Source organism: Coloeus monedula (genome assembly GCF_965178545.1).
Source record: "Coloeus monedula genome assembly, chromosome: 21".
NCBI lineage: Eukaryota > Metazoa > Chordata > Aves > Passeriformes > Corvidae > Coloeus > Coloeus monedula.
Genome location: NC_138801.1, coordinates 5,367,276 through 5,393,266, shown reverse-complemented (window position 1 = coordinate 5,393,266; position 25,991 = coordinate 5,367,276). Strand labels below are relative to the sequence as shown.

The 25,991-nt window shown below is 56.8% G+C and overlaps 2 protein-coding genes across 4 annotated transcripts; one reads left to right on the top strand and one right to left on the bottom strand.

Annotated features, from left to right (window-relative positions):
* The first annotated feature begins 11,318 nt into the window (after window positions 1–11,318).
* Window positions 11,319–14,679, top strand: NTMT1 (N-terminal Xaa-Pro-Lys N-methyltransferase 1). Of its 2 annotated transcripts, none has more exons than XM_082295050.1 (5): window positions 11,319–11,372; window positions 12,392–12,451; window positions 13,215–13,417; window positions 13,637–13,889; window positions 14,289–14,679. In XM_082295050.1, exons 3-5 carry the CDS (start codon window positions 13,256–13,258, stop codon window positions 14,543–14,545), a joined length of 672 nt encoding a protein of 223 aa, XP_082151176.1. In that variant the 5' UTR covers window positions 11,319–11,372; window positions 12,392–12,451; window positions 13,215–13,255; the 3' UTR covers window positions 14,546–14,679. The 2 variants fall into 2 exon arrangements, with proteins under 2 accessions (XP_082151176.1, XP_082151177.1); XM_082295051.1 differs by having other exon boundaries at window positions 11,348–11,454.
* Window positions 14,680–15,427: 748 nt separating this feature from the next.
* On the bottom strand, window positions 15,428–20,724 carry ASB6 (ankyrin repeat and SOCS box containing 6). 2 transcript variants are annotated; one of them, XM_082295083.1, is made up of 7 exons: window positions 20,683–20,724; window positions 19,529–19,764; window positions 18,898–19,079; window positions 18,419–18,525; window positions 18,044–18,152; window positions 17,473–17,559; window positions 15,428–17,294 (listed from the first exon to the last, which is right to left on the bottom strand). In XM_082295083.1, the coding sequence occupies exons 2-7, from the start codon at window positions 19,639–19,641 to the stop codon at window positions 16,615–16,617; spliced, it is 1,278 nt and encodes a 425-aa protein (XP_082151209.1). In that variant the 5' UTR covers window positions 19,642–19,764; window positions 20,683–20,724; the 3' UTR covers window positions 15,428–16,614. The 2 variants fall into 2 exon arrangements, with proteins under 2 accessions (XP_082151209.1, XP_082151210.1); XM_082295084.1 differs by having other exon boundaries at window positions 19,529–19,734; window positions 20,683–20,706.
* Window positions 20,725–25,991: the final 5,267 nt, after the last annotated feature.

Here is a 25,991-nt window from a genome sequence, read left to right as displayed (position 1 = left end):
GGGGCTGGACGGTGGGAGAGCAGCCCCGGCACCGCGCTTGTCACCCAGACAAGAGATCAATAACTAATTTCACTGCAGCAGCAGCGCCGGGTTTTTTCCAATAATTGTGAGCCGGCGGTGGGGAATGAGGCTCTCAGCACCGCTCCACACCAGCCTGCACCCGATCAATCGCCACACCGCTGGGGCAGCAGGAAAACTCATTTTTCTCCTTTTCTTCCCTCTCTTTCCTTCTCTCCTTCCTTATCCCACTCCATTCCCTCCTCCTCCTGCTGTGGCGCTGCCTGAGCTGAGGGCTGTGTCCCCACGCTGGGTGAGATGTGGACTTGGGCTTTCCCAAGCCTGCCCCACGGTGGTGGGGACAACAGCTGAGCCTCCTCTGCTGCCTCAACAGCCCGGAACACTTTGGTCCCTGTCACCCACGGGCCGGTCCCAGCAGCTCGGGTGAAGGTGGCAGAGCAGAGATTGCTCCTCTCCTTGGTGGGATCAGGGGCTCCCAAGGGTGCCTTGGCTACTGCATTATGTCTTTTGGTGGCCTGTTGGTGCTTTTGTGTGGTTCAAATGCGACTCTTACTTTTTATGGCCTTTTTTCCTTGGGTATTCATTCCCTGAGTGATTGGTCTGCTCCAGGTCAAGGATCCTACTGAGTTTCTCCTGTAATTATCCTTTATCCCTTCTGCTTCTGCAACTCTGCAGTGCCTCAGTTTCCCTCTTCGTATCTATAATAGAGGGGGCTGAGAACACCCCTTCCTGCTCTTTCCTGTGCCATTACGAGCCACCATGTCCAAGGCAGAAGGTGTTGCTGGTTTCCAGCTCACAGGGTAGTGCTTGGTTTTGGAGTCCCCAGAACCATGGAGTCCCATGATCCCTGCACCTGTGAGGCGGCAGAGAGGGATGCTGCGTGCTCAGTATCTCCCTGGGATTGAGAGATGCTCCAAGGTGGAGTCTGGAGGCACCTTTGGATCTCTGCAGCACCTCCAGTGGGTTTTGTATGAGGTGCTTGGGCAGGGCAGGGAGGAAGGCTCAGCTGTGCGTTTGTCACTGCAGCACCTTCCAATCCCATCCACGCCCTGTACACCCCGTGAAGGTGGCAGCAGTGCAGCCCCTTGTTCTTCTCCCTTATTTAAGAGCCCTCTCCCTGGTTCCCCAGGACCATCCCCATGAATTAAAGACTGCCTTTGCTGCAGAGCACTGAGAGCTGCCTGCATAATTTCAAAGTTTTATGACTTGCCTTGAAGGCTCCTATTGATTGGGGTCCTCTCCGGCTGATGGAGCTTTTAGACTGGGCAAGCAAGGCTGGAAGCTCAGCCTGCCCAGCTTAGCTAAACCACAGCTTAAAACCTCTATGCCATGAGCACCAGGCCACTGCTGCTGCTGGGAGAGTCTCCATGTACACATCCACACCGGAGCTGTTTGCACTTTGAGGTGCTTTTTGCCTTCTCAGTCTCAGCCCAAGAACTGAGACTCCCCATGGGCTGTGCCACTTCCCACATGGGGTTTAACCTGTGGAATTATTTTCCTGGGTGGGTTTGAGGTGGCTTTAGGAGTTGGAGTGAGGGCATTTTGAAGGGTTTCTGTCCTGCTGAGGCTCCAGGCACCACTCACTTTCATGGGACAGAGGGATGCTCATGGGATTTGGAGTTTATGTGCAACACCCACTGCTGGGTGCAAGCAACAGCTTCCCAGTGAGTCACGCGGTGCTGGCACAGACACACGTGGTCCAGAAAGGAAACCAGGAGCATCTCTCCACAGCTGCCATCTGCCCCGTGGCTTGGCTTTGGAGAGGAGTTGGTATCACCTTCACTTTCAAGCTCTCCCTGCTACTGCTGGAGGATGTGGAGCTTTAAGGGCCACGGCACAGCCAGGGAGGGCCACTGACCATCCTTTGTGCTGGGAGGTGGGTGCACCCCCACCAGCCCCAGCATCCCCACACCTCCCACGCCACCACTCTCTCTGGGTACCATGCACAACTGAGGGCTTTGCCCACTCCACCTCTTGTACAGAGCTGGGACTGGTGGCCAGGAACCCCCTTCCCAGTGGCTGTTTGACCTCAGAGAATGCTCAGGAGTTGGTGGTGAGTGTGGCCAAGCTGTGACTCTGCAGCCACAGAATTGGCTACTTCCACCCTCTCCCAATTTCTGTGCCCTTGGGGGCCCCCTGCTCTCACTCCCTTTCCCCCCCCCCACCCCCAGGGGGGCCAGTGCGTGTCTGGGCTGGGCTGGAGTTTGGGACAGCAGGAGGGAGGTGGTGGGAGACCCCATGGCTCCTTTAAGAAACCCACTACCGGCTCCAGAAACCAGCTCAAGGTCACAGCGGGAACCTGCGGACTTGGCAGCAGCCAGCAAGGGAGGAGGGATGAAGGGAGGGAGGGAAGCAGCCCGAGATCAAAATGAAGTCACAGCCAGGGAGAGGGGCTGGCTGGCGGTGCAGCGCAGGCAGGAGGGAAGGTGGGGTGCAGCTGAGCAGGTGTCCCCCCCTGGGGATTGCTGCAGCCCCAGCCCAGAGCTTTGAAGCTTCCCTGTGCCCCCCAGCTCAGAGCCCTGTGCCCTCCGCAGCTCCAGCCTTTGAGCCTGGGGAACCACCCTGGGAATGCTGGAGTCACTTCCCTCCCATGGGACTTCCTGGGCTCCACAGGAGGTTTTCCAGCTCCAAGAGGAGCAGAGCAGGAGGAAGCTGCTGGCTAGGAGGGTTGGATCCTGCAGCTCATGGCATGTTCCACTCCCAAACTTTTACCTTATTTTCTTTTTAAAGCAGCAGCTCCCGGAGTCCTGTGATCGCTGCTGAGTCTCTGCCTTCGTTTTGGGCCAGGAGGACCTTTGGAGCCACCCTCACCAGAGACCAGAGTGGACAAAACCAAGTCTTTAAAGGCTCAAACCCCGGGAAGTTAATACAAATTAATTAAAAACTCAGAACATTTCATTTTTTGAACCTTTGGTATTGAAATGAACCTCACAATTCTGGGTGCTCCAACTTGCCCTCTGGGCAAGTAAAGCTGGGTGAGGTGAAGGCACCAGGGATGAAGATGAATGCTGTTGGAGGGGGGATGCTCACAGCAGGATTAGCACATCACAGCGTTAGGACCTGATGGCTGAACCCATTGGGGGTCTGGGGGCACAGGCAGGAGCTCAGGCAGACCCGACCCCAGCTGAGGGTGAGCTGTGGCTCTGAAGCTGCTCATTCTGGGGTTGGTTCAGCGATGCCCAATTTTAATTTTCATCAGCAGAATTAATCTGTGGAGTTATTTTCCCTTCCTCCCCCTCCCCTTCCTCTCCTCCCTGCTTTATTCAAAGAATTTGATCATTTCTCCCAGGAGCTCGGCACCATTAACATTCACTCCCAACGCGTGTGAGCTGCGCTGCATCCCCAAGTGCTGCTCCTGCTGCCAGCCCTGGTACCCAACCAGGCTTGGGGGAAACCTGGTCATCAACTTCTCCTTCCAACAGCCCGGGCCGGGGAGCCCCTCCACTCCCTAAATCCATACCTGCTATCCCCCAAATCCACACCTGGCTGCCATGGCACAGCAAAGGAGGATGGCATCCTGAACTCCAGCTTTGCTCTGCTGGAGCCTGGCCTTCTCCAGCAAATTAAAGCCAAGGGGCTCTGGGAAGAGCACCCAAGGCAGGGGAATGGGCAAGTGTTACAAGGTTTGGTGGTTTCGGTCAAGCAGATTGGTGACCCGGGATTTTCCTGGAGCTGCGTAAATTTGCAGGCTTGTTTTTCATTAATAAGGGTTAACTAACAAATTCCTGTTGTTATTATTGCTATTATTAGTGTTATTATCACTAATGTTATTAAATATTGTGGGCCAGGCTGCCTTCCCCAGCACCGAGCAGCTGTGGTTGGCACAGCCTCGTCCATCCAGCACTGTGCCTTGGCTCCGAGTGCTCCACAGGTCTGTGTGCTGGAGATCAATATGTAATCTTTAGAATCTATATGGGAAGGTGTTTGGTCTGAGAATTTGCTTTCTTTGCTCAGTTGAGGTCTGAAGGGGGCCCAAGAGCTTGGGAAATTGGGAACAGAGGAAACATGGAGCCTGGTAGGTTTAATGGTTGGGTGGAGTGTGGTGGGGAGCACCATTACCTGTGCCCAAACCCAGCCAGGTTTCACCCCGGGGTTCCCCAAAAGCTTTTCGACCCCCATTTCAGGCCCTTTCTTCCTCCACAGGTGCTCCAGCAGCAGCACAAACCCACACGTGCAGTGACTTGCTTTGCATCCGAAGGGATGCTGATGGGCAGTACCAGTCCCAGGCAGGAAAAAGGGACTTTTGCAGCAACTGCTGCCTGTTGGATGCTGTTGAAGGCAGCAGTGGCAGCACCTGCCTGTGTGCAGGCATTGCGCCCACCTGTGCCCACCACGATGAACCATTTCCTTCCTGAACAAGAGCCCTCCCAGGATGTCCTGCCTGGGAAATTAAATCAGCTCTGAACAGGAAGTGCAACCAAGCCGGCCCAGCCCAGGAAGAAAAAGGGCGGCAAAAGAAAAACAAATTCAGAAGCTGGAATGGAAAAAAAAGAAGTTAAATGCTGTGTGCACTGCTGTCCCTGTCACTCCCTCCACACACAAAACCATGGTCGGGAAGGCTGGTTTGTCCCACCAAGGTGGTGCAGGGGGCGATTTTTCCTTTAGCAGGATTCCTGCTTCAACACAGTCCTTTTCTTCCAGTTCTGGCTCTGGAGAAGGGAGCAGCTGGGTGCTGAGCCCGCCACAGCCCAGCCGTGCTGCCGGGCGAGGGCAAAGAGGCGTTAGCTGAGGCGGGGAGCCGAGCGCTTTATTTTTAGTCTTGGTTTAACAAGTATTAATTAATAAGAGTGCGAATGCTAATGCCGAGATGACACAAACTGCGTTGCCTGAAATGAATGTTTGGGGCTTGTCTGTGCCAGGATTTACAGCCGGGTGGGTTCACAGGGGCGAAATCATTGCTCAAACTGCAAGGATAAGCTGAGCCGGCTTCTTCCCACCGAGAGCGGCATCGGCCGTGCCGCAATGGGATGTGCCGGGGGCTCCGGGGCCGCGCCGGGGGCTCGGGGCTGGGCTCGGGGCTGGCTCCGCAGCAGCGCCTTGTGGTGCCACACCAACTCATCCCTCCCTGCCGAAATCTCCCAGGAAGTTTTGCAAAGTGTGGATTATTTTAGTCTCTGCCCATCGGAGGTGTAGGGTCATGCCTTGCAGAAGGATTCTTTCACCTAGTGAAGACTTGAATCTTTGGAGAAAAAGATTCTCTTTCCCCTGGTCAAGTCCCTCTGTCCTGCTCATTCCCTGCCCACATCTTCTTGCTCTGAGAGCTGGGCTTGGCTGGAGGGTTGGGAGAAGGCTCAGGAGAATTAGGAGGTGAAAAAGTATCCCATGGCAGTAAGACTTGAAGAGTTTTACCCATCAGCACCAGCATTCTGTCTGGGTTTGTTGGCATCACAGAAATTATGAACTTGAAGCTCCATCAGAGCTAAGGCTGTTTTTAGGATGTTTTTAGGTTTCCAGTGAGGTGCTGTGAGACAGGGTGATGGTGGCGTGGGGTCCTGTGGGTCATCCAGCGACTTAAACCTCTCCAGTGGGCTTCTTGAATCTTTGCAGAGAGGAAAGAGCTCAGTCAGGCCAGATCCAGGCCAGGTTTTCCTCCTTCTTTCTCCTCTCAACTGCAGGCAGGAGGGAGCTGCTACCTGCCTGACACAGCTGCTGCTGCTGCTTTCGAAGCCCAGCCGCCTCCAGCAAGCCCTGCTCACCTGGGATGATGGGATGGCAGAGAGCGGGAGGCCAAGGAGCGTGGCCAGTGCAAGCTGGGCACGTGCCATGCACCGGGAGCCAGGGACACTGCTCGGTGTCCACACTGCATCCTCCCTCTGCATCCTCTCACTGCATCCTCCCTCTGCATCCTCCTGCTGCATCCTCCCAGGGCACACCTCATCCTCCTCAGAGCGCTTCCTGCATCCCCCAGCTCCTGAGCTGGGGCAGAGACAGGAGCTGGCAGGACTCATGGGGGGACTGGGTCCCATGCTGGGGGTCTCCCTGTCACCTGAGGGGGCTCAGCTGCCATTTTGGGAAAGCCAGGAAGGGCTGAGCTGTTTTTCTTCAATGGGCTGGAAGGATATAGCACAAAGAGTGTGCAGGGAGGTGTCACTCTGCAGGGTGATGTGGTGGTTCAGGGTGAGGGGGGCAGAGGGTGGGATTGTGGGGTGCCACACTGGGGCTCACCAGTGCCTGCAAACCCCTGGTCTGGGGGTTTGGGTGGTAGACTGGAGCCACCGGGTCACTGGAGCAGGGTGCTTGTATGCAATGGTTAGAAATTAAAGCAATTTATCCCTGCCTCATCCAAGCCAGCAGACAGCCCTGCACTGGGGTTGGGGGGTGAGGATGCTCTGGAGTAGCCCCTCACCACCCCACAGGGACCCAACGAGGGCACTGGGGACCACACAAGAAATCCCCGCCCATGGCGTCACCAAACTCACCCACCTCCCCTTTGGGCTGGGTGGTGCCATGGCTGGGTTTTCCAGGGAGGGATGCACAGGCAGGATTGCGTGGCTGTGGCCAAGGGCTGGCTCCCCAAACAGCGCTGCCACGCTGCTCTTCAGCAGCTCTGTTCTATCATCGAATTTTAATTTAGTTAGTTGAGTTCTTTAAACAGTGTGCACTTGCTAAGTGCTTTGCATATTTTATACTCATGAGTAACATTTATCAAACAGAAAGTACAATTAATCAAAGAGGGGAGCGTTTGGTAACTTGGAGCAGTTTGTATTCTCTCTCTCTCTCTGCTGTGCCTTTCCCTGTGTCTCCCTCCTCTTCCTCTTCACTGCCCTGCACTGGCCAGGGAGCCAGGGCAGCTTCAGAGTGATCTACACATGTACACACACATACATACTCCCTCTCTCTCCCTCTTTCCCCTCACCAAAACATGTACACCATACAAACACATAAAAATATGTTTTATATATGTATGTATGTGTATATATATATATCTTTGTGTACCTATATATTTGCATATACCTATATCTGTCTATCTGGTACACAAATACATGTGTATATATGTATGGTGTATATGGTATGCTGTATATATAATATATATAGGCATAAACAGTCCATTTACACTATATATGTGTATATATCCACATATATACACAATTATATTCACAATATTATACACACATTGCATAGTATTTATATATAATATATTCACTATACCCGTTATCTACTAGCTGGTATATAGCATGCAGTTTATTGTCTATCAAACCTATTATACTATGTATAATAAATGCATTTTTTATATTTTGGGCTGTTGGGAGGGTCAGCAATGTTGGTGGTGGTGCTGCAGTCTCCTAATGAGAGCCAGCAGCCGAGGGAGTGAGGTGGGATGGATGGTCCCAGCCCCGAGCCATGCTGGGTGGACACCTGGCCAGCAGAAGTGCCCGACCAGCTCCAGACTGTTTGAGGACAGCAACCAGTAGCTGGTGACAGGGACATGGGAAGCCCTGACAAGGGCAGGAGTGTGCTTGCAGCCTGCCAGCCCATGTCCCCTCTCCTCGCTGGGTGCTTGGGATGAGGTGCAGACCAGGGGCTGCTTCTGGGACAAACAGCAAAGGGACAATGACCTCTGTCCCCAAGACATCTGTGTTTAAGGGTAGAATCACCCAAACCATGTCAGCTTTTGGCTACAAAGGCCCCAGGGTGCCACAGGTGAAGCCCCTGCTGGTACCTGGAGAGGGGCTGGCACCAATGCTGGAAGATGAGAGGTGACGGAGCATGGCTGGCACGAAGGGATCTGGGTCTCTGTCTCTGAGCGCCTTGGTGGCTCTCGGCAGAGCATGGAGAAATCCTGACCTAATTAATTCTGACTTCTCAAGCCTTGGCCATGGCACAGCAGAGGTGGCTGAAGGAGCTGGGCAAACATGGACATGGGGGCAGGTTCGGCCAGGGTTCAACCCTGCTGCTGAGGCAGAGCAGAGGAGATGGGAACATCCCATGTGGTTCCCAGGAAAGTACCTCAGGGCTCTTCCCATGGCCTTGGAGGTTTCAGTGCTCTATTAATTGCCATTGATGGCAGCACACGGGCCAGGAGGTGCCCACCTGGGCCCGGGTTAAACGGCACCAAGGGTAGGGCTGTGCCGGCGCTGCAGGACCTGCCTTGCAAATCACCTGCAACAACATGTGCCATCCTGGTCACCTCTTCTCAAAAATGATAGTGCAAAATTAATTAGAATTAATTAATCAGAAAAGGGTAATAAGGGTGATTAAGCACCTGGGGAAAAGAAAAAAAATATTCCTGAAGAGCAATCGCAGCACCATGATTGCCTTGGAAGGTGGTGAGTGAGTGGGAGCAGGAGGGAGGGTGTGCAGGGAAACAAATGGGCTGGAGAGAGGGGTCTGGGGGGTGTTTTCTGTCTCGTTGCACAAGGAATTACTGAGTGACAAGATTGAAACCCGTCAGAGGAAAAGCATTTCCCAGCAGCAGTGACCACGGGGAGGCAGCTGAGCCCAGGAGGGCACGGGAGGCTCTGCGGCGTGGCTGGAGCTGTGGCTGCTGCTGCTGCCACTCTTTTTTGTAGATTTGGCTTTGCACAAACTGGACCCAAGGTTGGACCTGTCTCCAGCAGAGAGTGGGACTCGACAGCGAGTCCTCAATGCTGGGACCCTAACCCTCAGCTGGGCTCAGGAACATGGTGAGCTCAAGGACACTCAGTTCAGTTTTCCTTTTAATTTTCAGCCACACTCTCTTACCTTAATGAAATTAATAATAATATAAAATCAAAAGGAACATTTGCAAACAAGATCTGTCCCTGAGTTAAGGCAACTGCTGCAGGTTTCCTTGTAATCTGAGGGGCCAAAGCAGAGCCCCAGCCCCTGGAAGGGATGGGAGCACCGTTCCCTTCCTGCCATCATGAAGGGTTTTGGCAACAGGGAAGGATGGAGGAGGTGGCTGGGGCTTAATGGAAAGAGTCTTCAGGAGCCCCAGTGCAGCTCAGTGAAATGAAGGATAAAAGTGTCTTTTGTTGGGGAAGCAGAGGGAGCAAATACTGCAGGCACCATGGAAAATAGGTGGCATGGATGGGATGCAGGTGCCCATTGACTGCTTGAAAACACAGGTGACAACTGGAGCGATGCAATGGCTGCTGGCAGCTTCGGTGAGGGGAAAACTGGTGGGTTTGGGTCATTCAGGTGCCTGTGCATGGGGACACTCATCCCCAGGCACCTCCCAAACACCCCTCCTGCCTGTGAGCAGCGAGGTGCCACCACCCTGTGCTCAGTGTCCTCTCCCTGGTGACAAAGAGCCTTGCTTCTTTAAAATCTGAAAAACAAAGTGGGGTGCAAGCAGTGCTTTTTGTGCATAGAGATGCTCTGTGTCCCCTGCTCTGCAGTTTACTAAACACACACTCCTTGTCTCAGCCCCCAGCTCAGGTCACTGCTGTCCCCAGCACACTCAGGTCCTTTCACAAGGACTCAGGGGACCTGGGGGCCCAAAAGCTGTCCCAGGGTGATGGCTGCTTGCCCAAATGTGGGGACTCCCCTTCTGCATATGTCCCATGGAAGGATGGCACTGTCCCGGAGGCCACATCCTGGTTTGCCATGGATTTCTGGATGGCTATGGTGTGAGCAGCTCTGTTTTGGGGACAGCAAGACCTTGCTTGGGCCATTAGGATATTTTGGGATAGATGGGTGCTGGGAACGGGCCCTTGTCCCCCTGTGCCCATGCAGCATTGCCCCTGTTGCCACTGCCTTCTGATAGCGTTCAGTGATTTCATGCAGATTTTGTCCCTACAGGTTTCGTGAAACTCGGTTTCTGGGGAAAGTGAGGGAAGGAATCAGCCCAGGTTAGACACCAGAGAATCCACGCCAGCCTCCATTCCCCACAGACACGACTGTAGCCAACCCAGCTTTGTCACTGTCCCCACAGCAATCCTCTTCCAAAGGGCTTGGGCACCCCCAGGTCCCATTAACCCTGTCCTGCTGGGGTGAGGGTATCGCGGGGTGGGATGAGACCCCAAAAGGGGATGGTCTCAGCTGCACTGGGGAGGGGGGACACGGCTGTGATGAGCCCGTCGGGCCTCAGCTCCCCATGCTGGCTCGGCAGGACCAGGCAGGGAGGGCACGGGAGGGCTGGGGACACTGGGAGCACTGGGATCAGTGCCCGCACTGGGCACTGGGTGGGCACAAGTACGTAAAGGGGCGTATGAGGGGCCAGTGCTGGGGGATGTCAGTCGGTACCGGGTCTGTCAGTGCGGGGTCTGCCGGTACCAGGTTCTATCGGTACCGGGCTCTGTCGGTATCGGGCTCTGCCGGTACCAGGTTCTATCAGTACCAGGTTCTGTCAGTACTGGCTCTGTTGGTGCCGGGTTCTATCCGTACCAGGTTCTGTCGCTCCCGGGTTCTATCAGTACCGGGTTCTGTCGGTGCCGGGCTCTGCCGGTGCCGAGTTCTATCGGTACCGGGCTCTGTCGGTACCGGGTTCTATCAGTACCGGGCTCTATCAGTACCGGGCTTTGCCGGTGCCGGGTTCTGTCGGTACCGGGTTCTATCAGTACCAGGTTCTGTTGGTACCGGGCTCTATCAGTACCGGGTTCTGTCGGTGCCGGGCTCTGTCGGTGCCGGGTTCTATCCGTACCAGGCTCTGTCGCTCCCGGGTTCTATCAGTACCGGGCTCTATCAGTACCGGGTTCTGTCGGTATCGGGTTCTATCAGTACCGGGCTCTATCGGTGCCGGGCTCTGCCGGTGCCGGGTTCTGTCGGTATCGGGTTCTATCGGTACCGGGCTCTGTCGGTGCCGGGCACGAGCGGGCCCCGCTCCCCTCAGGACGCTCCGAAGTTCCCGCGGCGGCGGCGGCGCAACGGCGGGACAACAGCGCCCCCTGGCGCCCGCACTTGGGCACGGCGGGAGGGGATGGGACGGGACCGGGACGGGGAACGGGGGCAAGGACAACGGCGGGACAGGACCGGGGCCGGGGGCAGGAGCAGGAGCAGAAGCTGGGACGGCGACACGCGGGTAGCCCGGCCAGGACACTCCCGCGGCTGCTTGTTCTGGCGACCCCAAGTCCTGCCACGCCGGTGCCACCCGGCCGGGCTCCCGTGCCAGCCTGCCCCTCAAGAACCGCGCGGTACCTCTTGGGTTGCTCGGCCTGTCCCAGTCCGCCCCAATCCATCCCTGTCCGTTCTAGTCCGTCCCAGTCCGTCCCAATCCATCCCGGTCCGCCCCGGTCCGCCCCAGTCCATCCCAGTCCGCCCCACCGCTGACCACCCCCGACCCCCGTCCCGGAGCGCCGCCGCGCGGGCAGCAGTGGGACAGCGGGGCAGGGCCCGTCCCGTGACGTCACCGTGACGTCACCGCCACGCCGCCGCCTGGTTGGTCCCCGCGGCCGCCCGTCCCGTGCTGGGGCAGCGCGCGGCCGCGGCCGGAGGTAACGGGGGGGCCCGGGGGTCGCGGCCGCGGCCCGAGGGAGCGGCGGGAGCGGCGGCACCGGGCACCCCCCGGCACTACCGGCACGTCCCTCCCCGGGCCGCGGCTGCGGGGGGCGGGGAGGGGGGCGGGAGGGGCCGGAGGAGGTGCCCGGGCCGGATCCGGGGTAGGGCTGCACCCGGCGGCCCGCGGGGTCCACAGCACCGCGGGCCTGGAGCGCGGGGGAGGGCTCATCCCGATGGGCGGGAGGCGAAAGGGCCCGGTTGGGCCTTGCACCGGGGACCGCCCCCTCGCACCGCATAGGGCTGGTGTAACACCCCTCGGGCCCGGGACGGGACCCCCGTGCCCCCCATGGCGGCACAGCCACAGCCCCCCTCCCCTCGGCCTGGGGACCCCCCGCCCGCGCACCCGCACCCCTTTTCCCCGCCGCTCCCCGGCCTGCGATCGCCCTCGGGCTCGGTCAGAGGGCCCCACACTGAGGTGACCCCCCCCCACGCCGTGTGACCTTTTCCCCACGGCTGCGGGGTGCGTGGGGCGAGTCCCGGCCTTCACCTGCCCGCACCTCCACGGGCACCGGCCGCGTGTCAGGGGCTCCCGGGGCAGCAGGAAGGGTTCGGCTCCAGGTTTAGGTTCGGGTTAAGGGAGGTGGGTAGAGCCATCTTCTGGGTCCTGGGTGCTCTCCACTTGTGCTGGTAGCCTGTGACCCTGAAAAATGAGTCACCAGGGACTCACCAAGCCAAACCCAGGGCCAAGGAACGCGGACACTGTTGGGAGGGTGAGCCTGGGTCCCAGCTTGTGAGATCAGACAGGAGCACTGCTGAAAGTGGAGCCAGAACCCTCCGTGCACTGGCTACACTCATGGCTCAGCTTGTGAGCTAAGCAGCAGCTGCCCCTCAGTCTCCCCAGGAGCATGTCTGTGGGGCTGGGGTGGCTCTTACCTGTGGTTTCCTCAGGGCACAGTCACGCTTACAGGGCTGGAGGGGTGATTTGGCACTTAAATTGCATCTTCTCTGCTCCTAGATCACAGCGCAGACCGGCTCCTGGCACCACTGAGCCAAACTGGATTTCCACCGGTGACCTGTAAGTTGAGATGCCACGTCCCCCTTTCCTATCCCCAGGCTGTTCAAGGCCACGTGGGGCCACCAAACCTGTCTAAGCTGCTATAGAAAAGGTTTTGTGTCTAATGGGATATTTGCCAGCAAATTCAAGCCACGAACATTATATATTTCTTTATTTGTAAAGGTGTTTGAAGTCCTTGAATTTACCCTTTGGCCACCTTAAATCTAGTTTCTAATCCCCAGTGCAGTTAATCAAATCCACAGTGGTTTGAATTATGAGATGCCTGGGGGGGATTTATAGCTTGTATTGCTGATTATACCTTGACTTTATTATATTGCAAATATCTAACATGGTCACGGCTGAGATTTACAATCCTCAGGTAGGTGCTCAGGATAACTTTTAGCAACTCCAGATGTAATTGGAGGTGACTGATGGGGTTGTTGCCACACATAAACATGTAATCTGTAAAATGTTAAGACAGGGAAAGGAGAGGCAGAAGAGGTGAAAAGGGTGGGTCAGCCTTAAAAAAGAATCATATAATTGGGTGTATTGCTGAGCAAGGCTCTGCCATGCCTGTTCTGGCTGAGGCATCTGCCCAGGGAGGGATTTTGGGTTTGTTGGTCTCCAGAAAATACCAGGATTTAGATCTTTGTTCCTTCTTGCTCTCAGCTGAATGTTTTTGGAGTTTGCAGTAGCCCTGGGGAGGGGGAAGGGGTGATGAACAGATGTGGGGTACTGGCAGAGCTGACTCATTCCTCCCTGGTTTGGGGTTCTCCCGTCCCAGGGGAGCAGCGAGTCCCGTGTGGGCGCGTGCCCTTGGCCAGCATGACCAGCGAGGTGGTGGAGAACGAGTTTGAGTTTTACTCCAAGGCGGAGAAGTACTGGAAGGACGTGCCCGCCACGGTGGATGGCATGTTGGGGGGCTATGGCCACATCTCCAGCATCGACATCAACAGCTCCAGGAAGTTCCTGCAGAGGTTTCTGCGGGTAGGTGGCACAGTTTGTTGTGCTCCTAAAACCCCACCCTTCTAGTGTGGAGCTGGGCTCTTCCCTCTGACTTGCTCCATGGGATCCTCTGTTACATGCTAGGAGACCTTTGCCCTGCAATGGATTCCCTATATCCCAGTCCTGCCTTGTGTGGTTGTCCTGTTTGTCCTCTGTGGGTACCTCACAGTGGGATTCAGCCCCTCACGGTCGTTGTTGCAGGATGGCCCCAACCGGACAGGGACAACCCGTGCTCTGGACTGCGGGGCTGGCATTGGCCGGATCACCAAGCGGCTGCTGCTGCCCCTCTTCAAGACAGTGGACATGGTGGATGTGACAGAGGACTTCCTCACCAAGGCCAAGAGCTACCTGGGCGAGGAGGGCAGGCGGGTGCGCAACTACTTCTGCTGTGGCCTCCAGGACTTCAGCCCCGAGCCAAACTCCTATGATGTCATCTGGATCCAGTGGGTCATCGGTGAGGGTCACTCCACTTGCGGGGTCTTTCCAGCCTGTCCCCTTCCCTTGAGGGGCAGGTGCCCTACGCACTGGGGAGAGCAGCTTGAGATCTTCATGAAGGATGAGCATCACAGCACGGGTGGGGGCCTGGGGTGGGCAGCTGCCCCCCATCCCATGGAGGGGCACTGTACTTTTTCCCCCAAGGGTCTTTTCCGCCAAGCCCTCAGAGGCCAGAGTGGAGGTGTGGGTTGGATGGAGCTGAGTAGTGAGACGCAAATTGGACGCCCCCAAGCTAAAGCTTTCCCTGCAAATGGCTCAAGTATTTGGCTACTTGCATCAGGAGGGATCCCAAATGCAGCTTCTGGGTTTCCTTCCCTTGGTCACTCTGTGCCCTCTAACCACTGCTCTGCCTCTCCAGGACATCTCACTGACAACCACCTCTCCGACTTCCTGAAGCGCTGCCGTGCCGGCCTGCGGCCCAACGGCATCGTGGTCATCAAGGACAACATGGCTCAGGAGGGTGTGATCATGGACGATGTGGACAGCAGCGTCTGCCGGGACCTGGACGTGGTCCGTAAGATCATCCGCAGAGCTGGGCTGCACCTCCTGGCCGAGGAGCGCCAGGAGAACTTCCCTGATGAGATCTACCACGTCTACACCTTTGCCATGAGATGAGGGCAGCGGGAGAAGGTCTCTCCCGTGTCGTGACTCCCCTTCCAGGGGCTGGTGACAAGGACGGGACTTTGTCTTCCAAGTTGCTGCTGTTTGTGAAAAGAGGTGTTTGCCAAATACATTTTCCTGCTGTTGCACATCTGCACGTGGGCTTTTTCGGATGCATGTTGGCTCTGTGCCACCCTCGGGGGCTCTGGACAGGAGCAAGAGGGTCTCCCATGCACGAGGTGATCTATGGGCAGCAGCAGGTTGCTGACTGCAGTGCACAGGGCTCCTGTGAGTGTGGGGCTCATGAACAGGAGCTTGGGGCACTTTTGGGATGATCTGGGCTCCATTCTTTGCTTGGGTATTAGACCCCTTCCTGCTGATCAGCAGTGAGCTGGGCAAGGTAAAGGGGAGGAACCTCTGCTGTTTCCCTGTGCTGGAGTGGGGAGGCAACTCCAGGTTCTGGGGCTTTGAGGGCCTTTAAACCCCTGAGCAGGTTTCCTACATGGGCATTGTCTAAGTGTGTAACCCTGAGTCCCCCACATCCTCCTCCAGACAAAGCCTTGCAGCCCTGGGAGTACACTGGTGTGGTCTGAGCTGCTCCCAGACCCCTCCATCCCGTCACCTCTGTCACTGTGACACTGCAGATGCTCCCCCAGCACCCCACACCATCACCTGGCTTTGAACACTCCCATCTCCTCTTCAGCCATATTCCTTCATTTACCTAAGTCTGGCCACTGGCCCAAGGTGGCCAACGCTGACACAGCAGCGTGCCAGGGGTGAGCCCAGGTGCAGAGTCTGCTGCAGCTCGACCCTCCAGCCATCCCCCCATCCCTGTCCTCCACCCCACCTCTCCTGCAGGAAAAACAGGCCCCTGTTGTTATTTTAAAAGGCCTCATTTAATTGCTCAGTTCCCATTCCAGACATCAGGGCAGAATTTTATCACATTACTGGGTTTTTTTAAACACCAGTTCATCAGGACGCACAGCTCCAGTTCCATGGAGCAGGAGAGGGTAAAACTCAGTGCTGGCAGGAGGGCAATGGCACTGCAGCCAAATCCCAGATCCACCTGATACAAACTGTCTTTAATCAGAACAGATTTTTCCCTCTTTTCATCTCCTGCATCTGTCCCCCATGACAAACAAAATACAAACCAACAAAACTGTGTGGGGCTCAGCTCTGTGGCCAGTCTTTGGCACGTCACAAGGAAGCAGGTTCCTGGAAAGGGGAGCCAGGCAGCTGTGGCAAGGCTGGAACACAAGCCCTCCAGGTGCAGCAAGTTCTTGTTCCTGGGAAGGAGGCACTGGAGAACAAGATCCTGGGAGCAGTCACCAAGGGAAAGAGCCAAGAACTGGGGAGGGAGGCACAAGGCACTCAGCTGTTGGCTGCCCATTCCTCATCCTTGCACAAGGAGCACACCACAAAGTTAGGAAACATCTGTCTGTGTGTTTTGGAGCCCAGCAGCTCTGAGATGTCCTTGGTGGATGGTGCCAGGATGGGGTTCAGAAACTCAGGGTGTGGAGCAGTCAGGCACTGCTGCCAGCCCCACTTCCCTTCACTCCCATCCCCAGTTTCACAAGTCCACACTGAGCAAGGAAGGCATCCACACCCACAGGATGATGCTGGACCTGCCTCCACCACCAGGACCAGAGGCAGAAATGCCAGAACACCTCTTCCTTCTCCCAGCACCCCAAGGCATCTCTCAACTCCACTGGACACCTAAGGCACTGCATCACCCACCCATGGCAGGGCTGGGAGAGAGGGGACAGGCTGCCCGTCCAGTCACAGCCCCCAACCCACTGATCCTGCCCCCAGGCCTTTGCTTAATCTCCCCCCAAACCAGCCCCAGTATCCAGCTCCCCCATGCCCAGGAGCTCTGCCTGCCTCCCCATGGCGTTCCCCAGAGCAACGAGACCTGCACAAACACGTGTGACTTTGTGCCCAAAAAAACATCCCCCAGAATGCCACAGAGAAGGACTCCATGGGCAGCACCTCTTCCTGCAGAGAAAACTGTCCCAGAGCAGAGATATGGTGGCTGTAGGCACAGCAGGACTGTGGAGGGAGCAGACAGAGAGGCACTGTCAGGCTCAGAGGTCCTCGTGCCCAGCAGCAGCGTGGTCGATGAGGAGGTACCACTTCAGCCGGTCTGGGAGAGGCAGAGCCTTGATTTTGTCATCCACTGGCCATGGTTTCAGGCGCTGCCGGATGAACACCCTGCAGAGGTGTTTCAGTGCCTGTGGCGAGCGCTCCAGCTGCTTCAGAGAGCGGAACAGAGTCTGGACCTTCTCCCCATGGGACCTACAGCTGCTGGTGTTGACCTCAAAATTGCTGGGCAGCTGGATGGCTTGTGAACTGGCCATCATGAGCTCCAGCAGAGTCTGACCCTTCTGGATGAGGTCTGTGGAATAGGTTTCATTGTCTAAGCGACTGAGGTGCCAGCAGAGGTGCTCAAAGGTGATGTGGAAGCCGGACCAGCACGAGGGACCATGGAGGGAGCAGTTGTAGGCAGCACCTGATTCCAGCAAGAACCGCAGCAGTGGGAAGTAGTCATTGAAGCTTTTTAAGCAGAAGTGTGTGAGGGACTCTGAGGCTGGGCACTCGCTGGGGTTGGCACCGTGGGCCAGCAGCAGCTGCGTGACACGAAAGCAGAAGCGTTCGATGTCCTCAGCCTCCTCGTCGGTGCGGCTGTAGGGCATCTCTCCCAGCAGGTAGATGACATAGGTGAAGACGGTGTCACCATCTTTGGTGGCGGCCCTGACGTCTGCGCCTGCAGGAAGGGACAGAGAACGTAACTGACACTGTAGAGCATGGGGCCAGGCCAGCACCAACTCCAGCACCCCTGGGCTTTACTCTGATCCAGTGGGAACATAAAGGAGTCAGGAGGGCAGTGCCTGGTCCTGCACAAAGAATCAGCCAGCCCAGAAAGGGGAGAAGGTTTTCCTTACCTCCTTCCAGCAGAAGACGGATGCTATCAGTGTTGTGGATCTGGCCACTGTCACTGCTGGCCAGGGCATGCAGCAGTGCTGTCTTCCCTGCAGTGGAGCAGTCAGTCAGTCACAGGACAACAGGGTGACACGCCAAAGGGCAGGAAGGAAAACAATCCACCCCACCCACAGCCAAACACAGGGAGTAGCAACACTTCTGGCAGAGCCTTCCACTGTTCCCATGATGGTGCCCAGCCATGGGGACAGTCACAGGCCACACATGCAAGACTAATGGTAGCCTCAGTGCGTACATGTGCCACAGTGGAGTGAGTTTTAGAATAAGTGGGCACCACAGGACTACAGAGGCACAGCCCCATCCCACCTCCCCTGGACTGCACAGAGCTGGGTTCAGCCCTTTTCACACAGCCAGCACACCAGGAGAGAATACCAAGCACAGGGAGGTTCTGCCAGCCTGCTCCCAACTCCCAAACCCGCCTGTAAGCAGGGAGCAAGTGCAGCAGCGAATGGCCCCAGCCCCTGTGCCCCACCCCAGCCCATCCTCAGCTGGGGGAGCCGGGCAGGGCACACAGACCGTTCTTGTCAGCAGCGTTGACGCTGGCCCCCAGCTGCAGCAGCCGCCGCAGGCACGGCAACCGCTCAGGCTCCTCACTGGCCAGATCCAGGGGACTGCTCTCATGGATCTGCAAAACAGTTAAAAACCACTGGTAAATACTGAAGACTGGGAGTGTGTCCAGGGAGTTGCTGTTGGGCTTTATCTTGGCCAAAGGCAACTTGACCTTCTGCCACAGCATCAGAGCACTAGGGACAGTGGGCACAGGGATGTGCCAAGGGGAACGAGCACATGGTGAGGCTCGGGAGGAGGGAAGCAGGAGGGCTGTCCCCACACCCCAGACCAGCTCTGGCTTGGGGGGCTCAGCCTGGCTGTGCCCAGGCAGCAAAGCCGTACCCGGTCTCTGCGGTTGATGTCGGCGCCGTGGTGCACCAGGAGCTCCACCACGTCCGGCTGGTTGCGGAGCACCGCGATGTGCAGGGGGGTGTAGTAGGTGACTGGGTCTGAGAACAAGAACAGTCAGAGAGAACAAAGGACCTCCCCAAAATAGCCCCAGCACCTGCCAAGAGTGGAAGGGGACAGCTGGGGAGGGCCCTGGGAGCACAGCGATGCCTGTGAAAACACGGCTGTCACACGCACCCTGGGTCCTGCTGTTCCAATGACTCTATCCTGCCAAAAGCCCCCAAGTCCCTGGTGTCCCTCAGTCCATCCTTGTGGCTGGGTCTCCACAAGGTACCTCCACACTACTCCAGCAAGGAGCAGGAGTGGTCTGAGCTGGTAGCACCTCCTCTTTCTGCTCCAGCTATCCCCACCGCCCAGGGCAGCTTCTCATCTGCTGGTTCCTCCTGGCCCAGCCCCCTTCCCACCAGCCTCACCTTCAAAGCTGAGGTCAGCACCGAATTCCAGGAGGATTTCTGCAGCAGGGACGAGCCCCAGCTCAGTGACCTTCAGCAGGGCATAGCTCACACCTTCCTGATAAAATGGGGAGTGGGTCTCCCTCTCCAGGACTCTTCTCACAGCTGAGAGCTGGCTCCTGTCACTGTCCAGGCAGGCAGGGCTTGAGACACACAAAAACCCCCCAGTTACTCAGTGAACACAGCTCAGGTGTGCAAGGGTCAAAGCGGCAACAGAGAAGAAGGAAAAATCCCTGCTCTCCCCAGGGAGAAAGATCCCTGGTCTCCCCTCTGGTCCTGTACCCACTGGGTCTCCAACCTGCTGCTTGTGGGGTTACACAGCAGCTTCAGGGCCTCAGCTGAGCCCCAGCTTAGGCTTTATTGCCAGGAGTCAGGCAGAAAGGGCTGTTCCTGGGGAGCACCCATAGCTCCTGTGTTTGCTTTCCTCCACCTCCACATTCCCAAAGAACAGCAGCAAAAGGAGGTTCTGTGGGATGAGCTGCTCCCCAGGACTGGGGGCTGTCCCAAGCCAACACTGTCCAACCTCAGTCACATCCCTGAGCTCCAGCTATCCCCCAAAAACACCCCAGGGTGTTGGGCCCCCTGTCGTTACCTCTCCAGGGAGCTCTGCCTTTCCGTGTTGGGCATGGCCAGCAGCCCCAGGAGTTCATCCACCAGGGGCTGGTACTCCAGGACGATCCTGCGGAAGCCGTGCAGGAAAGGCATCGTGCTCTGCCCGTGCCCAGCCCGCCGGGGGCCTCCAGCACGGCACCACTGTCCTCCCACAGCCAGGCCCCCTCTCCAAGGGGCTCTTCTCTCCTTTCCAAACAAACAAGGCCTTCAGCAGATCTGAACAGAGAAGAAAACACAGCGTCCCCCCTCCTTATATAAAAGGCAGCCCAGCCCAGCGCAGGGATCTCCTCCCACACACCAATTTGGTGTCTCCAAATTATCTCCTGCACTCAGAGCTGCAAGCTGCAGTTATCTGGGCACAGCATCCAGGCGGAGCCCAGGCTGGGGACAAAGCCCTGCTGCAGAGGCTCTGCCACGAGCCCCCGCAGGCTGGGGGTGCTCTGAGTGCCTCGGGGTGTCTGCAACCAGCAAAGCCCGGCCTGGTTTTTGTGGGAGAGGGGGCTGGAGCCGCCCCAGGGATCACCAACTCCCCAGCGCACTGCGTGCAACCCCAGGAAGCCCCTAAATCTCCCTGCACCCCACGGGGAGGCAAGGCCAGGAGCCCCCAGACCCCAGCAGGATGAACAACAGGACCCTGCCTACACAAAAGATCTGTAAAACATACCTTTTCATTTCCTTATCATTCTTTACTTAAGTTCAATAGTCAAATAAGCTAATAAAAAATAAAACTAATTTGTTTCTTTGTTTGTTTTACAATACTTCACAGCCGGAATATTTGTGTTATTATTAGCGCGTACGTGTAAACAAATAAATAAATGAATATGGGTATGCAGCACTCCTGACAGGTTGAGTGGGCTGCATACATATATTTTTAGATCTATTAAACACACTCATCACTCCTTCCTCTGAAGAGGTAGATCAGACTACAGCGGGGAAAAAAAAAAAACCCAAACGAGTCTATAAACCCCAGTTCGTTTTCACAAAAAAAACGCTCCAAAATTCCAGTGCAACGCCCGCCACCGGCCCCGAACTCGCCGAGCAGCACGGGGAGGGAAGGGCGGCCCGAGCACCGCCTTCCCCTCACGGATCACCCCCGGCCGAGCGCCCCGAGCCCCCGGCCCTGCCGCCCCTCACCTGCCTGGGCACCGGAACCGCAACCGGAACCGGAACCAGAACCGGAACCGGAACCCGCCGGGAGCACCGGGGCGGGGCCCGCATGGGGCGTGGTCCCATGTGGGTGTGGTCACCCGGAGGCGTGGCCTGTTCGGTGGGCGTGGTCTGTTCGGTGGGCGTGGCCGCAGCGGCGCGCAGCCGGCAGGGGGCAGCACGCGGCCGCGCGCGGGGCGGGGGGAACTCCCCCGGCACCCCCCCTCTGTCCCCCCTGTCCCCCTCTGTCCCCCTCTGTCCCCCTCTGTCCCCCTCTGTCCCCCTCTGTTCCCTCCCCCTCTGTCCCCCTCTGTCCCCCTCTGTCCCCCCTGTCCCCTCTGTCCCCCTCTGTTCCCTCCCCCTCTGTCCCCCTCTGTCCCCCTCTGTCCCCTCCCCCGGCACCCCCCCTCTGTCCCCTCCCCCTCTGTCCCCTCCCCCGGTGTCCCCTCTCCCACGGGTGTCCCGCCCCGAGTATCCCCTTGCCCGTTGTCCTCCCCCCTCCCAGCGATCCCCCCTGCCCCGAATGTCCCCCTCCCCATGTGTCCCCCCACCATGGGTGTCCTCCATCCCTGGGTGTCCCCTCCCCTGGATAACCCCCGCCCGGGTGTCCCTTCCCCCGGATGTCCCCCTTTTCCCCGGGTGTCCCCCCCGCTCTGGAGGACCCACCCAGGCCGGGCTGGGTTTGCTGGGAGGTGGCACCCGGTGGCTGCTGCCTCCCCGGGGCTGGGGATAACTCTGGTACTGCTGCCCACAGCGCCTGGGCCGTCCCCTGCTGCAAGAGCTACCAGGGGAAACATTATCCCAGGATTTATTGGCACTATTATCATAATCATCATTATTTTTATTATTATTCTGGTGGAATCTGCCAGCGCGGGGAGCTTTGGAGAGCGGCAATAACTGAAGCCGCCTTGGGTTTCCTATTTACGTATTTATTTTATTCCGGTGGAGCGCTTCCAGATTCCAGCAGGCAGCCGTGGCCCCGGGGCAGAGGGGGCGAGGAGGCCGCGCCGGCTGGGCATTTTTCTGACATGCTGTCACGGTCCCCTATGTTTCCCACTCTTCCCTTCCCCACACAAAGTGGGGCGCCTGGGTGGGGGACCCCAGTGCCTGCAGACCCTGGACCCCGAGCCCACCTTCAGGGCAGGGCAGGGCAGGGTCCTTTGCAGGGTGGCTGCTGGCCCCGGTGCCACCGGGACTTGGTGCTGTGCAGTGGCACCTCTACGGGCAGCTGGCCTGGACCCCCCTTTGCAGCCCAGCAGCCCCCCCTGGGTCGGGTTTGGGGGGTGTCATCCCCGAGTTTTCCTGAATAGGGGTGGAAATAACCCCATCCAACCCTGGGCAGGGAGCAGAGGGCAAAAGCAGCAAGGAAGAGTGGGGGACGGTGGGGATTTGTCCCTCTGCACAGAGGGTGCTTCAAGCCTGTGTGAGCTGGCTTCAAACCAGAGCAGCGCCGCTGAGGGGACCCCACTTAGGGTGGGCTGGGCAGCTGAGACCCTCATTCCAGACCCGGTGCCTCCTGTGCCACTGGGTAAAGCTGGACCCTGGGCCCACTGTCTTCCCAGTAAAGCCCAAACTCTCCAAAGTCCAGGAAAACCCTGGACCCTCCACAATTACAGTGGCAGCACCAGGCACAAACCCCATCCCTGTCTGTGTGGCACTGGTGGGGACCGTGCAGGGTCCAGCCTCCATCAGACACCATTTTGGGGAGAAATCACAGCTGCATTCCTGCTGTTGGCTGGGAAAGGAGGGCTGGCAAGGCAGGGTCACCCCATTACTGCCTCTGACCACAGCCGTGCTGTCCCTGGGGATGAGAGGGGACACTGGGATGCCCCAAAGGGCCTTGCCAGCCCAAATGTGCCTTCAGGAGCCCCACAGAGGCTTTGCCCCCACGCTGGTAACCCCTGCTTGAAAGGAGGCTTTGGAGATGCAGTGTGGGACCAAACCTGGCTCCAAACCAGCCCTGGGAGGTGACAAACCAGGAAAGCCGTGGGCTGAACCCTTCCCTCGCCACCAGCACGGCGAGTCCGCGCACACGGGAGTCCTTCCCTGGAGTATCCCTGCCGTGACCACGCCACAGGACACAGACCCCCGGGAGGTGCCTCCCCATCCCCACATCTCCTGGGAGCAGAAATTTTGCAAACAGGGCCATTTCTGGCCCCATGGGTGGATGGGGCGTTTGAGTGCCTGGCTGAAATAACAGCGCCAGGCTCTGCCCCTTTCCTCCCCATGGCCTTGGCGGGGCGGACTTGGAAGAATGCGAGTTGGCCATCCATCAGGGAGACACAGCAACAGCCAGCCGAAGAAAGAGGGGCATTTTAGGAGGAAAGCCAGGGAAATTTGATCATTAAGAAATCCTCCTGGCTGTCTGGGGGAATTTAATTAAATTGCTGGAAAGGGCTGTAAGCACATCTGGATCCAATATGTGCAGCTTTGATTTTTTTCTTTCTTTCTTTCTTTCTTTTTTTTTTTTTTTTTTTTTTTTAGTTCACTCTTTTCCCATCTCGCTGTTGAAGGAGGGGGGGAATAAAAGGGAAATAGCAGAGCCACGGAGTATTGGTTCATCTGGGACTGACTGGGATTCCTGGCAGGGAAAGAAAGAGAGGGAGAGAAAGAAAGAGCAAAAGAAAGAGGCAGAAAGAGAGGGAATGAGAAAGCTGGGAGAAAAACCTTCACCCAGGGGCTGGCTGGGGTGTTTTATAATGCCACCGACTGCAGAGACAGGGAGCTAGGAGGGAATGGGGGGGTTGTGAGGGCTGGAGGGGAGGAGGAGAGGAGCCAGCCCAGGGCATGCTGTACTTTTGGGGTCTGGCAGGGATGGAGGGAGAAAGAGGAGTTGCTCAGTGAATACAGAAATACCATTCCTGCTGGGAAGGGCAGGGCTGGGCATGGGGGACTCCTCCAGCAATTACCCCTGGCTGTCACCCCTGTGGGCCCTGACTGTCACTGCCCTGGCCCCTGCCCAATGCCCTGGTGCTGGGGCTGGAGGGGGTGCTCTGGTCCCCAGCCCAAGAGCTGGTTACTGGGTCCTGGCTAGGCACTGTCAAGCCCCCACCATCCCCCACACCTCCTCTTTCCCACCTCCTTACTGCGAACATCCTCACAGTGCAGCAGAGGTGCAGCTCCACAGTCAGAGAAAACCTTCAGCTATGGATGAGCCAGCCCAGTTTCTCTGCACCAGAACATCCACAGGGCAAGATTTTGGGAATGTTAGGAAGGAAGACCAAGGAGCAGCACCATCCCAGACAGTGCTCCAAGGATGCTGCACTGCCCCAGCCCACGGTTTTGGGGTGAGGAGGGGGCTGGGGCTGGCAGAGCACATCCAGGCCCATGCCATGCTGAGCACCATGGAAGCACAAGGTGTTAGCACAGCACGAGAGAAATATCAGGAAAGCCCCAGGAGAACAGAAAGTGAGATTACCAAAAATTATAATATTTTAAACCTTTTTTTTTTTGAGAGGAAGATGAAGGACTGGCAAATGGAAACACGTTCATCCCAAGGGTTGCAAACCTGGCAGGCTCTGGCCAGACAGATCCTCACCCTGAGGAGCCCAGCACAGCCCTGCCAATTCAGTGCCTCTGGTTCATCAGTCCAACAGCTCTGGCTCAGCAAAGCTGGACTCAGAGCTCACACCCAGCTCAGCAAAACCCAGGTGCCCAGTGTCAGGTAAAGCAAACCTGCTCAGCTTTGTCTCTGAACCAACCACATTTTGCCCAAAGCCAGGAGTCACCTCGCCAGCTTCAAGGTCCATTTTAAACCACAATTTTTACCAAAAAAAAAAAAAAAAAAAAAAAAAAAAGAGAAGAGCTTGCACAAGTGGGTTAGGAAACACCAAGAGTGCATGTTTCAAGCAATCAGGTCTTGCTTCGGATGCCTTGTGTGGCTGGTGGTGTTAAAAAAAATGATGCTGAGGAAAAAAAAGGGCAAATCCTACAGCTAAAAAGGAAATTGCATTAATACAGATTGTTTTATTTAAAAAAAGCAAACCCTGACCTCTACTTCAAAAAAGTCATTAGACATTCTCCTTCTGAAAGGCCGACAGGGGATATTACTGAAAGGCCAGTTAATTTCTCAATGACTTACTGTTCTTGCTCTGCTCATGGAAATGTGTAAAGAGTTGGAGGGTAATTTAAGGCACCCTGCAGAAAGGTGTGTAAATCTTTGCATGTCTAAAGAAACTTTACCAGACCGCTAGGACTGGGAAAAAAAGAAAATGCTTGCCCTCTTTTTTTTTCTCCCCTTTTTTTTTTTTTTTTTTTTTTTACTTTCCTTTGGAACTCTGATCCCCTTTGATCATAAAAAAGGTCATATTTCAACCAAAAAAATATCAGCAATCACAGGGCCCGAGGAAGTGCGAACCCAAGGGGGTTTCACTGACGATTATTCCCTCCATTTAATTATTTAATGCCGTGCACTGAGGGAAAGCCGTCTCCCCTGGAAAAGCCAGACAGTTCAAGAATAAGGTCTGGCCCTAAACAAGGAGGAGGAAGAGGGTTGTAAACGGGGATGGGGCTGCTCCATTCCCCGCTCCTGCCCTCGCCCCTCCATGGGCCAAGACCAGCCACCCCACAGCCCCCCCAAAATAATCACAGCAAGATGTTCCCGGCCTCTGGAGCCAAGACGGGGATGTGGGGGGAAGGATGGGGGTCCTCACTGCCCTGGCCCCCTCAGCAGCCCTGGCCAACCAGTGCCCATTGCTGATGGGTCACTGTCCTCCAAGGGGAGGTCTCCAGCCCCCAGGCTGATCCTGGAGCAGTTTTTCCTGGACATGGTGTCATCCCCATCCTGGGAGGGGTCTGTCCCTGCAGTCATGGTGGAAAAAAGCAGGATCAAGCAGGTACCTGGACAAGGAAGGGTGGCAGGAGGCTGTGCTGGGTCCCCGAGGGCTGGTGGTCCCAGGGTGATGCAGCCATCTCCTCCCTGAGAGCACGGAGCAGCCAGGAAGGTTGGTGGCAATTTATTGCATTCTAAAACCCACAGAATGCAGAACTGCCCTGCACGGTGGGACAGGGACCTGTCCAGCTGGGTGCTGGGCAGGGGCAAAACTCCCATCTTTGGGAGCACCCACAGGGAAGCAGGAGCAGAAGCAGTGTGACACCAGCCCGTGATTTACCAGCCGAGGGGACAGAACCAAACGCCGGAGCTGACTCCCAGAGTGCCCCTAGGGCCAGCAAATTGGACGAATAGAACCAATAAATTGACCACCCCCCACAAAAAAAAAAAAAAGAGGGGGAAGAGAGGTTGGGCTGGCTTGTTTGCACACTGGAGGAGCCCCCCGCAGAGCTGGAGAGAGCCAAAA

Coding starts and splice junctions, on each gene's coding strand:
- NTMT1 (XM_082295050.1), top strand. CDS start 13,256: ATGACCAGCGAGGTGGTGGAGAACGAGTTTGAGTTTTACTCCAAGGCG. Junction 13,418..13,636: donor TCCTGCAGAGGTTTCTGCGG/GTAGGTGGCACA, acceptor TCGTTGTTGCAG/GATGGCCCCAACCGGACAGG. Junction 13,890..14,288: donor CTGGATCCAGTGGGTCATCG/GTGAGGGTCACT, acceptor CTGCCTCTCCAG/GACATCTCACTGACAACCAC.
- ASB6 (XM_082295083.1), bottom strand. CDS start 19,641: ATGCCTTTCCTGCACGGCTTCCGCAGGATCGTCCTGGAGTACCAGCCC. Junction 18,526..18,897: donor TGCTGACCTCAGCTTTGAAG/GTGAGGCTGGTG, acceptor TCTTGTTCTCAG/ACCCAGTCACCTACTACACC. Junction 17,560..18,043: donor CAACGCTGCTGACAAGAACG/GTCTGTGTGCCC, acceptor GCTCCACTGCAG/GGAAGACAGCACTGCTGCAT.